Source organism: Ranitomeya variabilis, chromosome 1, assembly GCF_051348905.1.
Source record: "Ranitomeya variabilis isolate aRanVar5 chromosome 1, aRanVar5.hap1, whole genome shotgun sequence".
In the NCBI taxonomy this organism is placed as follows: Eukaryota; Metazoa; Chordata; class Amphibia; order Anura; family Dendrobatidae; genus Ranitomeya; species Ranitomeya variabilis.
Window position 1 is genome coordinate 8244136 of NC_135232.1, and position 17276 is coordinate 8261411.

The following is a 17276-nucleotide window of genomic DNA, read 5'->3' on the forward strand; positions in this document are numbered from 1 at the left end:
TCAGTGATCACCAGCGGATCCTAATGACTTGTACAAGAGTGTGATCCTTCCTCAGACCGGTACTAACCTCAGTGAGGGCCGGGATTTCTGCTCATGGTTCAGACTCCAGACTGGAGAAATCCAGAGATGGTGATAATGTAGGACCTCTATCGCTCCCGTCCATAATTTCATGACTTTTCCTTCTCGTGCAGTTATCCAGGCGATTGCTGCTGCTTGTACTTCATGTCGTATCTACTTGCTATTACCTGCTTTATGTCCAGACATCTCCTTTTTATCCTAAGTGGTATTAATGCTTTACATTCTGATGTAATGTTGTATGAATTAATAAAGCATTTTTACTCTTGGACATTAACCGGATGGTTTAAGATTCATTTTTTAGTAGGTTTCTATCCAGACAAAGAACAGTGGAGCCCGGGTTGTCCTGTGGGCCGCAGCATGCAGATGCTAAAATTGCTCTTGTAGGATGACGTCTGGGTGTTATAAGATGTATCGGGGCCCCCAGATTAAATCCTGGAGGCTGATTATAATGACTGTTTACTTTTCTAGCTTACTCGTATAGGGTTTGTGTTTTTTATACATTTTATGTCTTTGATAACATTGTTTGAAATTCTATTTTTGCACATTTTTATCTTTGTGTCTTTTTCAAACACATTTATTTTTTGTCTAAAAATCATTTTTTTTCAGTTAGCTTTCATTAAAAAAAAGTTTTTGTCTTTTGATTTTTACATAATGATAGCAGTAAAAATAGTGAGAAGTTCTTCTAATTCTTCCTCTTTCATTAATTTTCCTAGATGGTGGTTTCTGGTATTTTGCATTTCCTGTCATTTTCTCTTATGATTTTCTGTTTCTAGCTTCATTATAATAATATGTTTGTTACTTTCCTTCCTCTTTTCTTGCAGTGAGTTCCCCATCCTCAGCCGGTGATCAGGACAGATATGGCCCATACTGTGACTTACGCCGACCTGAGATTTCTTGAAGTCCTGCAAAAGGAGAAGAAACTTTCCGGTGAGTTATTTTATTTTTTATCAGCATCTCTACAATCTACAGACTTAGATCCAGTCAGGCACCACCTTGTGCCGTTGTCACAATCACACAATTGGATACAATAATACAGTATATGTCGTCGTACAGACACAAACTGGTCAGGTACAACTCACATACAGTCACATACTGTGGAGGTGAGAAAGAATAATTACACACTGGATTGTGCAGAAAATCTAACACTAGACCAAACAATAATCAATAGATGTGGGGTCCGGGGGCACTTGGGTAATACTGGTCACAAAATAATGAGTTCTCCGTCACCTCTCCTGTAATAACATGTTTAGTAGAGGGGCTACAAGGACACTGATCAGCAGGAAGGAGAATTTCCAGCGGCACAGACATGATCTTATGCCATAAAATAGGACAAAGTCCTGAGTATAAAAGTACAAAACAAATGGAAGATGTGAAGAAACCAGATTGTATCTTAATTTCCCAGACAACCATGTTTTTACAAACCAAAAGAATTTACTTTTTATCTGTATATTGGCTTGTGGATTTAAGTGTTTATGTCTGGTGGGTCGAGAAGACAAACTTGCAAACTGATATACTATCTAACACACTGGGTAAGTATGTGAGGGTATGTGCACACGTCCGGATTTCTTGCAGAAATTTCCTGAAGAAAACCGGAAATTTTCTGCAAGAAATCCGCATATTTTTTTTTGTGTTTTTTTTTCGTTTTTTTCGCGTTTTTTTTAGCATTCTGCAAGTGTAATTAGCTTGCAGAATGCTAAAGTTTTCCAAGCGATCTGTAGCATCGCTTGGAAAACTGACTGACAAGTTGGTCACACTTGTCAAACATACTGTTTGACAAGTGTGACCAACTTTTTACTATAGATGCAGCCTATGCAGCATCTATAGTAAAAGATAGAATGTTTAAAAATAATAAAAAAAATAAAAAAATGGTTATACTCACCCTCTGCAGACAGCCGATCTCAGCGGCGTCCGTTCCTATAGATGCCGGTGTGGTTCAGGACCTTCGATGACGTCGCGGCTTGTGATTGGTCACGTGAGTCACATGAGCCATCACGCGACCAATCACAAGACAGCGACGTCATCACAGGTCCTGAACCACACCATCTATAGGAACCGAAGAGAGAGCATGCACGGGAGAGGCGGGAACACTTCGGCGGCCATCAGAGGGTGAGTATAGGACTATTTTTTATTTTAATTCTTTTTTTTTCACCAATTATATGGTGCCCAGTGCGTGGAGGAGAGTCTCCTCTCCTCCACCCTGGGTACCAACCGCACATAATCTGCTTACTTCCCGCATGGTGTGCACAGCCCCGTGCGGGAACTAAGCAGATCAATGCACTCCTAGGTGTGCGGAATCCCCGCAATTCCGCATTTTTAATGAACATGTTGCTTTTTTTTCCGCGATGCGATTTTTTTGCGGAAAAAAATGCAACATTTGCACAAAAAATGCGGAATACCCTGTAAATAATAGGAGGCATATGTAAGCTTTTTTTTCGCGTTTTTATCATGTTTTTATAGCGAAAAAACACGAAAAAAACGCGAAAAATCCTGAACGTGTGCACATGGCCTAATAGTGACTGTACATAGTGTGTGTTTATCTTTGTTTATTGATGTATGCTGATATGCTAATTGTGCATTGAAATCTGGAACCAACTTGGTGACTTCTAAAGCAGAGAGGGAAAGACTGAGCAAATAGATTGAATGGTCAAGTAGTACTACATGATCACATCACCATTGTTTACCTCATCTTGATGTTGGACTGAAGGACACTGGGTAAATCTAAAACTAGATCACATGCCTGCAGTATAAAAGAGACTTTTCTTCTGGTGACTCTTTAGGATCTCAGCTTAGGGTACATCGGACCCAGCTGAAAGAACACAGGACTGCTCTCGGTTATCTCCCTACGCTTGTCGTTACCTCCTCTCTGCGTGTATACCACAGGTGGAGTAGTGACCCTGGGAGCTCTGACGTAACATCTACCATTATCTCGGCGAGTCAGCGGAAGGGTGAGGCCCTGTAATGTGCACCATCTTGGGGTAATTGCTGAGATTGTTCTGTTTGCTATGGTGTGTTGTGGTTCAATAAAGTATTGCCACACTGTTTTACCTTAGCCCTGTGATGTCTGTGTAGTGTATTGCCCACCGGGAGATAGAGCGGACGTTCAGTGGTATGAGCCCTGGTCCATGCAGTCTTGCTAAAGACAGCCGGGCCAGCGGACGAGAGCACCCACTGACCCCGTTTCTCCACAGAAGACTATTATAATCACCCTAAATATGACCTGCGCACAATATATAGAGACATTGAAATCATACAAGAAGGAGGACACAAGGAAACAATACAAGAGGGAGGAGATGGGGAAATAAATCAAGAGGGAGGAGGTGAGGAAATAATACAAGAGGGAGGAGGTGAGGAAATAATACAAGAGGAAGGAGAGAAGGAAACAATACACGAGAGAGGAGGTGAGGAAATAATACAAGAGGGAGGAGATGAGGAAATAATACAAGAGGGAGGAGGTGAGGAAATAATACAAGAGGGAGAAGAGAAGGAAACAATACAAGAGGGAGGATGTGAGGAAATAAAACAAGATGGAGGAGAGTAGGAAATAATACAAGAGGGAGGAGAAGGGGAAATAATACAAGAGGGAGGAGATGAGGAAATAATACAAGAGAAAGGAGGTGAGGAAATAATACAAGAGGGAGGAGAGAAGGAAACAATACATGAAAGCAGAGGTGAGGAAATAATACAAGAGGGAAGAGACAAGGAAATAATACAAGAGGGAGGAGATGAGGAAATAATATAAGAGGGAGGAGAGAAGGAAACAGTACCTGAAAGAGAAGGTGAGGAAATAATACAAGAGGGAGGAGAGAAGTTCATACAAAAGGAAGGAGGCAAGGAAATAGTACATCAGGGAGGAGATGAGGAAATAATACAAGAGGGAGGAGAGAAGGAAATAATACAAGAGAGAAGAGGCGATTAAATAATACAAGATGGAGGAGAGAAGGAAATAATACAAGAGGGAGGAGATGAGGAAATAATAAAAGAGGAAAGATGCGATGAAATAATGCAAGATGGAGGAGAGAAGGAAATAATAGAAGAGGGAAAGACGTGAGGAAATAATACAAGAGGGAGGAGATGAGGAAATAATACACAAGGGAGGACGCAATGAAACGATACAAGATAAGGAAGTGAGGAAATAATACAATAGGGGGAGACAAGGAAATAATACAAGATGGAGAAGAGAAGGAAACAATACAAGAGGGAGGATGTGAGGAAATAATACATGAGGGGGGACGTGAGGAAATAATACGAGAGGGAGGAGATGAGGAAATAATACAAGAGGGAGGAGATGAGGAAATAATACAAGAAGGAGGACATGAGGAAGTAACACAAAAGGGAGGAGATGAGGAAATAATACAAGAGGGAGGAGGTGAGGAAATAATGCAAGAGGGAGGAGATGAGGAAATAATACAAGATGGAGGAGAGAAGGAAATAATACAAGAGGGAGGACGTGAGGAAATAATTCAAGAGGGAGGAGATGAGGAAATAATACAAAAGGGAGGAGGTTATGAAATAATACAAGAGGGAGGACGCAATGAAACGATACAAGATAAGGAAGTGAGGAAATAATACAAGAGGGGGGAGACAAGGAAATAATACAAGATGGAGAAGAGAAGGAAATAATACAAGAGGGAGGATGTCAGGAAATAATACATGAGGGGGACGTGAGGAAATAATACAAGAGGGAGGAGATGAGGAAATAATACAAGAGGCAGGAGATGAGGAAATAATACAAGATGGAGAAGAGAAGGAAACAATACAAAAGGGAGGATGTGAGGAAATAATACTTGAGGGGGGACGTGAGGAAATAATACAAGAGGGAGGAGACGAGGAAATAATACAAGAGGGAGGAGATGAGGAAATAATACAAAAGGGAGGAGGTGAGAAAATAATACAAGAGAAAGGACGCAAGGAAATAATACAAGAGAGAGAGGAGATGAGGAAATAATAAAAGAGGGAGGAGATGAGGAAATAATACAAGAGGGAGGAGATGAGGAAATAATACAAGAAGGAGGACATGAGGAAGTAACACAAAAGGGAGGAGATGAGGAAATAATACAAGAGGCAGGAGATGAGGAAATAATACAAGATGGAGAAGAGAAGGAAACAATACAAAAGGGAGGATGTGAGGAAATAATACTTGAGGGGGGACGTGAGGAAATAATGCAAGAGGGAGGAGACGAGGAAATAATACAAGAGGGAGGAGATGAGGAAATAATACAAGAGGGAGGAGGTGAGAAAATAATACAAGAGAAAGGACGCAAGGAAATAATACAAGAGAGAGAGGAGATGAGGAAATAATAAAAGAGGGAGGAGATGAGGAAATAATACAAGAGGGAGGAGATGAGGAAATAATACAAGAAGGAGGACATGAGGAAGTAACACAAAAGGGAGGAGATGAGGAAATAATACAAGAGGGAGGAGGTGAGGAAATAATGCAAGAGGGAGGAGATGAGGAAATAATACAAGATGGAGGAGAGAAGGAAATAATACAAGAGGGAGGACGTGAGGAAATAATTCAAGAGGGAGGAGATGAGGAAATAATACAAAAGGGAGGAGGTTATGAAATAATACAAGAGGGAGGACGCAATGAAACGATACAAGATAAGGAAGTGAGGAAATAATACAAGAGGGGGGAGACAAGGAAATAATACAAGATGGAGAAGAGAAGGAAATAATACAAGAGGGAGGATGTCAGGAAATAATACATGAGGGGGGACGTGAGGAAATAATACAAGAGGGAGGAGATGAGGAAATAATACAAGAGGGAGGAGATGCGGAAATAATACAAGATGGAGAAGAGAAGGAAACAATACAAAAGGGAGGATGTGAGGAAACAATACTTGAGGGGGGACGTGAGGAAATAATACAAGAGGGAGGAGACGAGGAAATAATACAAGAGGGAGGAGATGAGGAAATAATACAAGAGGGAGGAGGTGAGAAAATAATACAAGAGAAAGGACGCAAGGAAATAATACAAGAGAGAGAGGAGATGAGGAAATAATAAAAGAGGGAGGAGATGAGGAAATAATACAAGAGGGAGGAGATGAGGAAATAATACAAGAGGGAGGAGATGAGGAAATAATACAAGAGGGAGGAGATGAGGAAATAATACAAGAGGGCAGAGATGAGGAAATAATACAAGAGGGAAGGAAAGAGGAAATAATACAAGCGGGAGGAGAGAAGGAAACAATACAAGAGGGAGGTGGTGAGGAAATAATACAAGATGGAGGAGAGAAGGAAATAATTAATACAAGAGGGAGAAGGCAATGAAACAATACAAGAGGGAGGAGATGAGGAAATAATACAAGAAGGAGGAGACAAGGAAATAATACAAGAGGGAGGAGATGAGGAAATAAAACAAGAGGGTGGAGACAATTATATAATACAAGAGGGAGGAGAGAAGGAAACGATACAAGAGGAAGGAGAGAAGGAAACAATACAAGAGGGAGAATGTGAGGAAATAAAACAAGACGGAGGAGAAAAGGAAATAATAAAAGAGGGGGAGGCGAGGAAATAAAACAAGAGGGAGGAGATGAGGAAATAATACAAGAAGGAGGAGACAAGGAAATAATAGATGAGGGAGGAGATGAGGAAATACAATAGGGAGGAGAGAAGGAAACAATACAAGAGGGAGGAGAGAAGGAAACAATACAAGAGGGAGGACGTGAGGAAATAAAACAAGATGGAGGAGGTGAGGAAATAATATAAGAGAAAAAAGTAAATGATAAAAGAAGGATGAAACAAGGAAATAATAGCTGAGGGAGGAGACAAGGAAACAAAAACAGAGGGTAGTGATGAAGCAATAAATATTCATTAGAAAAATTGTGTAAAAATGAAATCAATTTTCTAATATTGAGACAAAGAGACTCATTGCCAAAGAAAGTGAAAATAATCCAAAAGTATTTTTCAGCTACGTAAACAAAAAACTTAAAAATGATAATGTTGGTCCTTAGAAATAATGATGCCACTAGAAAATCATTAATGTAGACATATCACCGGGCCCAGACGGCAGACACCAACGAGTACTGCAGCAATTATGTTCTGTGATAAATGGACCATTGTTTCTAATATTAAACCCCTGACCTTAATGACCGGTCAACTTTTACAATTCTGACCACTGTCCCTTTTTGAGGTTATAACTCTGGAGCACATCAATGGAGTCCACTGAGTCTGAGAACATTTTTTCGTAACATATTTTACTTCATGATAGTGGTACAATTCCTTCAATATGACTTGTGTTTATTTATGAAAAAAACAACAGAAATTTGCCAAAAATTTAGAAAATGTTGCAATTTTGAAACTTTTAGTTCTTTGTGTCCTTAAATCACATAGATACAGTATGTCACACAAAATAGTTAATAAATAACATTTCCCACATGTCTACTTTACATCAGCACAATTTTGGAAACATAAATTATTTTTGTTAGGGCGTTATAGGAGTTAAAAGTTGACCAGCGATTTCTAATTTTTCCAACAAAATTTACAAAATTATTTTTTTAAGAACCACCTAACACTTGAAGTGATTTTGAGGGGTCTATATAATAGAAGATACCCAAAAGTGACACATTCTAAAAACTGCACCCCTCAAGGTGTGCAAAACCACATTCAAGAAGTTTATTAACCCTTTAGGTGCTTCACAAGAACTAAAGCAATGTGGAAGGAAAAAGTTAACATTTAACTTTATTCACAAAAAATTTAATTTAGACCCAAACTTTTTTATTTTCACAAAGATATCAGGAGAAAATGGAACACAAAATTTGTTGTGCAATTTCTCCTGAGTACGCTGATATGTGGGGGAAACCCACTGTTTGGGTGCATGGCAAGGCTCAGAAGAGAGGTAGCATCATTTGACTTTTTGAATGCAAAAAAACACCAAGCAAAACACCACCATAACACCAACACCACAGCCGTAACCCCAATATAACCCTAGCCCCAACCCTAACCCCAACCTCAACCCTAACACAACCCTAACCACAGCTCAACCCCATCCCTAACCGCAAACCAAACAATGGAAAAAATTACAATTTTTTATTTTATTGTTTTTCCCTAACTAAGGGGGCGACAAAAGGGGGTTTGATTTACTATTTTATTTTGATCATTGTGATAGGGTCTATCACAGTGATCAAAATGAGCCAATAGGAAAAATCTCCTATTGCTGCCGGGTACCGGATGGCAGATATCGGCGGACGCACTGCACATGCGTCCACTATTTTCTTCCAGGAAGATGACGTGGAGGGCTGCGGGATGGAGCAGGAGGGTCTGGGGATGGTGCAGGTACCGGGGGTGCTCGGGGGACCCCATTTCTCTCTCCTGTTGTATGCTAGATCATATCCGAGGAGAGTGAAATTAATGGAAAATCTAATTTTTTTTTGTGATAACGTGACAGGAGACAGTAAAAACTGACCTGAATCCTGTTCTCCAGGGTCTTAGATACCCCTAGTAGCCAAGACCCCGGAGATTTTCCAATGCTGGAGAGCACTATGTACAAATTTCGCTGAGGAATAGGTACCCTTAACTGTCACCATTAAAAGGCGTATCAGCGGTAGTTTAGGGGTTAAGGATCACATAATAACAGGGTCTAAACTGAAGAGCAAATGTGGTGCCAATATTCAAAAAGGAACATAATCGGAGCCTGGAAATTACAGGCCTGTAAGAGTAACCTCTACTGTGTTACCATCCTTGAGGGTTTCCTTAGAGACACTATGCTGGAAGATCTCACTAAGAATACCCTCATGACCCAGCATCACGTGGGTTTATGAGGGATCGGTCCTGTGATCGGCTTCTATGAGGAGGTAAGGGCCAGACTGGAGCAGGGGAGCACTCTGTATACTGTCTATATATACAGATGTGTTATACAGAAGCACATGAAAGGTTGGTATAGAAAAAAGAGCAATGGGACTAGTGAAAAATATGTGTAATTGGGTTAAGAGCTGGTTATTATTAGAGATGAGCGAATATCTTGTGCTTCCTCCTTATTCGGCAAGCTATAGCACTTACCGAACAATCAGTTCTCAGAAGGCTTCCACGGGGGGTCAGTATTGGGCCCTCTTCCTTTTAACATATTTATCAATGATATTGTAGGGGGAAAACAAGGTAGAATTCCAATATTTGCAGGTGATGCTAAACTCTGCAGGGTAATTTACACAGAGGAGGACAATTTAATATTAAGGAGGAATTATGTAAATTGGAGTTTAGGGTGAGAAATGGCAATTGAATTTTAACGAAAATAAATGTAAGGTCATGCACCTGGGTAGAGGAAATAAAATGTATAATTATGTGCTAAATTGTAAACCACTGGGCAAAACTATCACTGAAAAAGACTTGGGAGTATGGGTGGACGACAAACTCACATATAGTGGCCAGTGTCAGGCAGCTGCTACAAAGGCAAATAAAATAATGGGATGTGCTAAAAGAGGCAGAGATGACGAGAACATAGTTTTGTCTCTACTAGTGCTGAGCGATACCTTCCGATATCGGGAAATATCGGGATCGGATTGGATCAGCCGATATCTAAAAAATATCGGATATCGCCGATACCGATACCGGAAACCAATGCAAGTCAATGGGACACAAATATTGGAATGAAAATAAGCCCTTTCTTTCCTTGTACATCCTGTTCCGGAGGGGGGGAAGAGTGTGGGCGGTGCGTGGGCGGAGACTGCGTGTCTGTGTGGGACCGTGGGGGGTCTGTGCGTGCCTGCTGGGGGTCTGTATGGGCCTCTCGGGGGTCTGTGCGGGCCTGCCGGGGGTCTGTACGGGCCTCTCGGGGGTCTGTGTGGCTTGCTGGGGGTCTGTGCGGCCTTCCGTGGGTCTGTACGGGCCTTCCGGGGGTCTGTGCGGCCTGCTGGGGGTCTGTATGGGCCTCTCGGGGGTCTGTGCGGCCTGCCGGGGGTCTGTACGGACCTCTCAGGGGTCTGTGCTGGCCTCTCAGGGGTCTTTGTGTTTGTGTGCATGCATCATCTGATGGGACTACAAGTCCCAACGGGCTATGCCTGCTACAATGGCAGTGATTGACACATTAGCCAATGATGGGACAGTAGACCCATCATCCGGCTAATGTGTTGAATGTAAAAAAAACCCACAAACATACATACAACATACTACATACATACTACATACATACATACAACATACCACATACATACAACATACATACAACATACTACTTACATACTACATACATACAACATGCATACAACATACTACATACATGCTACATACATAGATACAACATACATACATACAACATACATACTACATACATACATACAACATGCATACAACATACTACATGCATACTACATACATACATGTAACATACATACAACATACTACATACATACAACATACATACTAAATACATATTACATACATACTACATACATGCAACATATTACATACATACTACATACATACAACATACATAGTAACATAGTAACATAGTTAGTAAGGCCGAAAAAAGACATTTGTCCATCCAGTTCAGCCTATATTCCTATATTCCATCATAATAAATCTCCAGATCTACGTCCTTCTACAGAACCTAATAATTGTATGATACAATATTGTTCTGCTCCAGGAAGACATCCAGGCCTCTCTTGAACCCCTCGACTGAGTTCGCCATCACCACCTCCTCAGGCAAGCAATTCCAGATTCTCACTGCCCTAACAGTAAAGAATCCTCTTCTATGTTGGTGGAAAAACCTTCTCTCCTCCAGACGCAAAGAATGCCCCCTTGTGCCCAACACCTTCCTTGGTATAAACAGATCCTGAGCGAGATATTTGTATTGTCCCCTTATATACTTATACATGGTTATTAGATCGCCCCTCAGTCGTCTTTTTTCTAGACTAAATAATCCTAATTTCGCTAATCTATCTAAGTATTGTAGTTCTCCCATCCCCTTTATTAACTTTGTTGCCCTCCTTTGTACTCTCTCTAGTTCCATTATATCCTTCCTGAGCACCGGTGCCCAAAACTGGACACAGTACTCCATGTGCGGTCTAACTAGGGATTTGTACAGAGGCAGTATAATGCTCTCATCATGTGTATCCAGACCTCTTTTAATGCACCCCATGATCCTGTTTGCCTTGGCAGCTGCTGCCTGGCACTGGCTGCTCCAGGTAAGTTTATCATTAACTAGGATCCCCAAGTCCTTCTCCCTGTCAGATTTACCCAGTGGTTTCCCGTTCAGTGTGTAATGGTGATATTGATTCCTTCTTCCCATGTGTATAACCTTACATTTATCATTGTTATACCTCATCTGCCACCTTTCAGCCCAAGTTTCCAACTTATCCAGATCCATCTGTAGCAGAATACTATCTTCTCTTGTATTAACTGCTTTACATAGTTTTGTATCATCTGCAAATATCAATATTTTACTGTGTAAACCTTCTACCAGATCATTAATGAATATGTTGAAGAGAAGAGGTCCCAATACCGACCCCTGCAGTACCCCACTGGTCACAGCGACCCAGTTAGAGACTATACCATTTATAACCACCCTCTGCTTTCTATCACTAAGCCAGTTACTAACCCATTTACACACATTTTCCCCCAGACCAAGCATTCTCATTTTGTGTACGAACCTCTTGTGCGGCACGGTATCAAACGCTTTGGAAAAATCGAGATATACCACGTCCAATGACTCACCGTGGTCCAGCCTATAGCTTACCTCTTCATAAAAACTGATTAGATTGGTTTGACAGGAGCAATTTCTCATAAACCCATGCTGATATGGAGTTAAACAGTTATTCTCATTGAGATAATCCAGAATAACATCCTTCAGAAACCCTTCACATATTTTACCAACAGTAGAGGTTAGACTTACTGGCCTATAATTTCCAGGTTCACTTTTCGAGCCCTTTTTGAATATTGGCACCACATTTGCTATGCGCCAGTCCTGCGGAACAGACCCCGTCGCTATAGAGTCCCTAAAAATAAGAAATAATGGTTTATCTATTACATTACTTAGTTCTCTTAGTACTCGTGGGTGTATGCCATCCGGACCCGGAGATTTATCTATTTTAATCTTATTTAGCCGGTTTCGCACCTCTTCTTGGGTTAGATTGGTGACCCTTAATATAGGGTTTTCATTGTTTCTTGGGATTTCACCTAGCATTTCATTTTCCACCGTGAATACCGTGGAGAAGAAGGTGTTTAATATGTTAGCCTTTTCCTCGTCATCTACAACCATTCTTTCCTCACTATTTTTTAAGTGGCCTACATTTTCAGTTTTTATTCTTTTACTATTGATATAGTTGAAGAACAGTTTGGGATTAGTTTTACTCTCCTTAGCAATGTGCTTCTCTGTTTCCTTTTTGGCAGCTTTAATTAGTTTTTTAGATAAAGTATTTTTCTCCCTATAGTTTTTTAGAGCTTCAATGGTGCCATCCTGCTTTAGTAGTGCAAATGCTTTCTTTTTACTGTTAATTGCCTGTCTTACTTCTCTGTTTAGCCACATTGGGTTTTTCCTATTTCTAGTCCTTTTATTCCCACAAGGTATAAACCGCTTACAGTGCCTATTTAGGATGTTCTTAAACATTTTCCATTTATTATCTGTATTCTTATTTCTGAGGATATTGTCCCAGTCTACCAGATTAAGGGCATCTCTAAGCTGGTCAAACTTTGCCTTCCTAAAGTTCAGTGTTTTTGTGACTCCCTGACAAGTCCCCCTGACATACTACATACATACTGTTATGATCCGGTGACCTTGGAGCCGCATGAGACTTTCTCAAAAAAAGGTGGAACCTGTACTGACCGCAAACCCTAAACTGACACCGCAACTAGAAGTAGCCGTGGGGTGTACCTAAACCATCCTAGACACCTCGACACAGCTGGAGGACTAAATACCCCTATAGATGGAAATGGGAATCCTATCTCGCCTCAGAGCAGAACCCCAAAGGATAGGCAGCCCCCCACAAATATTGGCTGTGAGTACTAGAGGAAAGACACACGCAGGCAGAAAACAGGATTTAGCAAAAGAGGCCACTCTAGCTAAATAGAAAAGGATAGGACAGAATACTAAGCGGTCAGTATCAAAACCCTGAAAATATCCACAGCAGATAATACAAAAATTCCACCATCTAACTAAAGACATGGAACGTATATCTGCATCTCCTGAGAATCCAACTTGACTGAAAAAATCCTGACACAGTCTAAGATGGACAAGAAAAAACAATGAATAGCACTGATTTGTAAAGCACACAGCATGTGTGCTGAAGAAACAAAACCCAGACACTTATCTTTGCTGATTTGGCAGCAGGGCAGGGGAACCAGACTGAGATCCAAAACCTCCAAGAACAATGGACAACTGGCAAGGACTAATGAATCCTGCAACCTTAAATACCCCAGTCAGACCTGCAATCAGCAGGGACACCTGCCCAGGATTGCAATCCAGAGACAACTGCATTACCACCAACCACCACCGGAGGGAACCCAAGAGCCGAATTCACAACAGTACCCCTTCCTTGAGGAGGGGTCACCGAACCCTCACCAGAGCCCCCAGGTCGATCAGGACGAGCCAGATGAAAGGCACGAACCAAATCAGCAGCATGGACATCAGAGGCAAAAACCCAAGAATTATCCTCCTGGCCATAACCCTTCCATTTAACAAGGTACTGAAGCCTCCGCCTCGAAAAGCGAGAATCCAAAATCTTCTCAACCAACTCCCCATCAACCAACACAGGGGCCGGAGGATCAACAGAGGGAACAACGGGCACCACATATTTCCGCAATAAAGATCTATGGAAGACATTATGGATAGCAAAAGAGGCCGGAAGGGCCAATCGAAAAGACAGCGGATTAATAATCTCAGAAATCCTATAAGGACCAATAAACCGAGGCTTAAACTTAGGGGAAGAAACCTTCATAGGAACATGACGGGAAGACAACCAGACCAGATCCCCAACCCGAAGCCGGGAACCAACACACCGACGACGGTTAGCAAAACGTTGAGCCTCCTCCTGAGACAACACCAAATTGTCCACCACATGAGCCCAAATCTGCTGCAACCTGTCAACCACCGAATCCACACCAGGACAGTCAGAAGGCTCAACCTGCCCTGAAGAAAAAAGAGGATGAAAACAAAAATTACAAAAGAAGGGCGAAACCAAAGTAGCCGAACTAGCCCGATTATTAAGGGCAAACTCGGCCAATGGCAAGAAAGCCACCCAATCATCCTGATCAGCAGACACAAAGCATCTCAAATAAGTCTCCAAGGTCTGATTAGTTCGCTCGGTTTGGCCATTTGTCTGAGGATGAAATGCGGAAGAAAAAGACAAATCAATGCCCAGCCTAGCACAAAAGGCTCGCCAAAACTTAGAAACAAACTGGGAACCTCTGTCGGACACAATATTCTCCGGAATACCATGCAGACGAACTACATGCTGAAAAAACAACGGAACCAAATCTGAAGAGGAAGGCAATTTAGGCAAAGGCACCAAATGAACCATCTTAGAGAACCGGTCACAAACCACCCAGATAACCGACATCCTCTGGGAAACCGGAAGATCAGAAATAAAATCCATAGAAATATGCGTCCAGGGCCTCTCAGGGACCGGCAATGGCAAAAGCAACCCACTAGCACGGGAACATCAAGGCTTGGCCCGCGCACAAGTCCCACAGGACTGCACAAAAGAACGCACATCACGTGACAAAGAAGGCCACCAAAAGGACCTACCAACCAAATCTCTGGTACCAAAAATACCAGGATGACCAGCCAACACAGAACAGTGAACCTCAGAAATCACTCTACTAGTCCATCTGTCAGGAACAGTTTCCCCGCTGGACATCGGTCAGGTTTGTCAGCCTGAAATTCCTGAAGAACCCGTCGTAAATCGGGAAATGGCAGAAAGAACCACCCCTTCTTTCTGAATGCCGACCGGTTCAAGGACCTCAGGAGAATCAGGCAAAAAACTCCTAGAGAGGGCATCAGCCTTAATATTCTTAGAACCCGGAAGATACGAGACCACGAAATCAAAACGGGGAAAAAACAAGGACCATCGAGCCTGTCTAGGATTCAGCCGTCTGGCAGACTCGAGGTGAATCAGATTCTTATGATCGGTCAAGACCACAATACGGTGCTTAGCTCCCTCAAGCCAATGTCGCCACTCCTCAAACGCCCACTTCATAGCCAACAATTCCCGATTGCCGACATCATAATTGCGTTCAGTAGGCGAAAACTTACGGGAAAATAAGGCACACGGTTTCATCAAGGAACCAACAGGATCCCTCTGGGACAAAACGGCCCCTGCCCCAATCTCAGAAGCATCAACCTCAACCTGAAACTGAAGAGAAACATCCGGTTGACGCAACACCGGGGCAGAAGTAAATCGGCGTTTAAGCTCCTGAAAGGCAGAGACATTTCTCCACATCAGCGCCCTTCTTCGTCAAATCGGTCAAGGGTTTAACCACGCTGGAGAAGTTAGCAATGAAACGGCGATAAAAATTAGCAAAGCCCAAAAATTTCTGAAGGCTCTTCACGGATGTGGGTTGAATCCAATCATGAATGGCCTGAACCTTAACCGGATCCATTTCTATAGATGAAGGAGAAAAAATGAAGCCCAAAAAAGAAATCTTCTGTACTCCAAAGAGACACTTAGACCCCTTCACAAACAAAGCATTGTCACGAAGGATCTGAAATACCATCCTGACCTGCTTCACATGGGACTCCCAATCATCGGAAAAAATCAAAATGTCATCCAAATATATAATCAAGAATTTATCCAGATAAGTCCGGAAGATATCATGCATGAAGGACTGAAACACAGATGGAGCATTAGAGAGTCCGAATGGCATTACAAGATATTCAAAATGGCCTTCGGGCGTATTAAACGCAGTTTTCCATTCATCACCCTGCTTAATACAAACAAGATTATATGCCCACCGAAGGTCAATCTTAGTAGTAAACCAACTAGTCCCCTTAATCCTAGCAAACAAATCGGAAAGCAGAGGTAAAGGGTACTGAAACTTGACCGTGATCTTATTCAAGAGGCGATAATCAATACAGGATCTCAAGGAGCCATCCTTCTTAGCAACAAAAAAAATCCCGCTCCCAACGATGAAGAAGATGGCCGAATATGCCCCTTCTCCAAAGACTCCTTAACATAGCTCCGCATAGCGGTATGTTCAGGCACAGACAGGTTGAAAAGTCGGCCCTTAGGAAACTTACAGCCTGGAGTCAAGTCAATAGCACAATCACAGTCCCTGTGCGGTGGAAGGGAACTGGACTTGGGCTCATTGAATACATCCTGAAAATCAGACAAAAACTCTGGAATTTCAGAAGAGGAAGAAGAGGAGATTGACATTAAAGGAACGTCATTATGAACCCCCTGACAACCCCAACTAGTCACGGACATAGACTTCCAATCCAACACAGGATTATGTACCTGCAACCATGGAAAACCCAGCACGATAGCATCATGCAAATTATGCAACACCAGAAATCGACACTCTTCCTGATGGGCTGGCGCCATGCACATGGTCACCTGTGTCCAAAACTGGGGCTTATTTTTAGCCAAAGGTGTAGCATCAATGCCCCTTAAAGGAATAGGGTTCTGCAAAGACTGCAAGGGAAAACCACAACGCCTGGCAAACTCAAAGTCCATTAAGTTCAAGGCGGCGCCTGAATCCACAAACGTTATGACAGAAAATGATGACAATGAGCAAATCAAGGACACAGATAACAGAAATTTAGGTTGTACAGTACTGATGGTAAATGAACTAGCGATCCTCTTTGTACGCTTAGGGCAGACTGAAATAACATGAGAAGCATCGCCACAATAAAAACACAACCTATTCTGACGTCTGAATCCTTGTTGTTCCGTTCTAGATAGAATCCTATCACACTGCATTGGCTCAGGCATCTGCTCTGAGGACAACGCCACAGCGCGTACAGTTCGACGCTCCCGCAAGCGCCGATCAATCTGAATGGCCAGAGACATAGAATCACTCAGACCGAAGGGCGTGGGAAACCCCACCATAACATCTTTAACGGATTCAGAAAGACCCTTTCTGAAATTTGCCGCCAAAGCATCATCATTCCATTTAGTCAACACAGACCATTTTCTAAATTTCTGACAATACAATTCTGCCACCTCTTGATCCTGAGACAGGGCCAACAAGGTCTTCTCCGCTTGATCCACAGAGTTTGGTTCATCATATAATAATCCTAAAGCCTGAAAAAAGGCATCTACATTAAGCAA

At 42.1% G+C, this 17276-nt stretch overlaps 1 protein-coding gene across 3 annotated transcripts in view; it reads left to right on the top strand.

Moving 5' to 3' along the window:
* The first annotated feature begins 888 nt into the window (after window positions 1-888).
* Window positions 889-17276, top strand: part of LOC143793647 (uncharacterized) — a 42432-nt gene continuing 26044 nt past the window's right edge. For all 3 annotated transcript variants that reach the window (XM_077280705.1, XM_077280706.1, XM_077280707.1), the window contains exon 1: window positions 889-1005. In XM_077280705.1, coding sequence (XP_077136820.1) covers window positions 936-1005 — 70 coding nt within the window. In that variant the 5' untranslated portion in view covers window positions 889-935. The remainder of the gene's footprint in view (window positions 1006-17276) is intronic.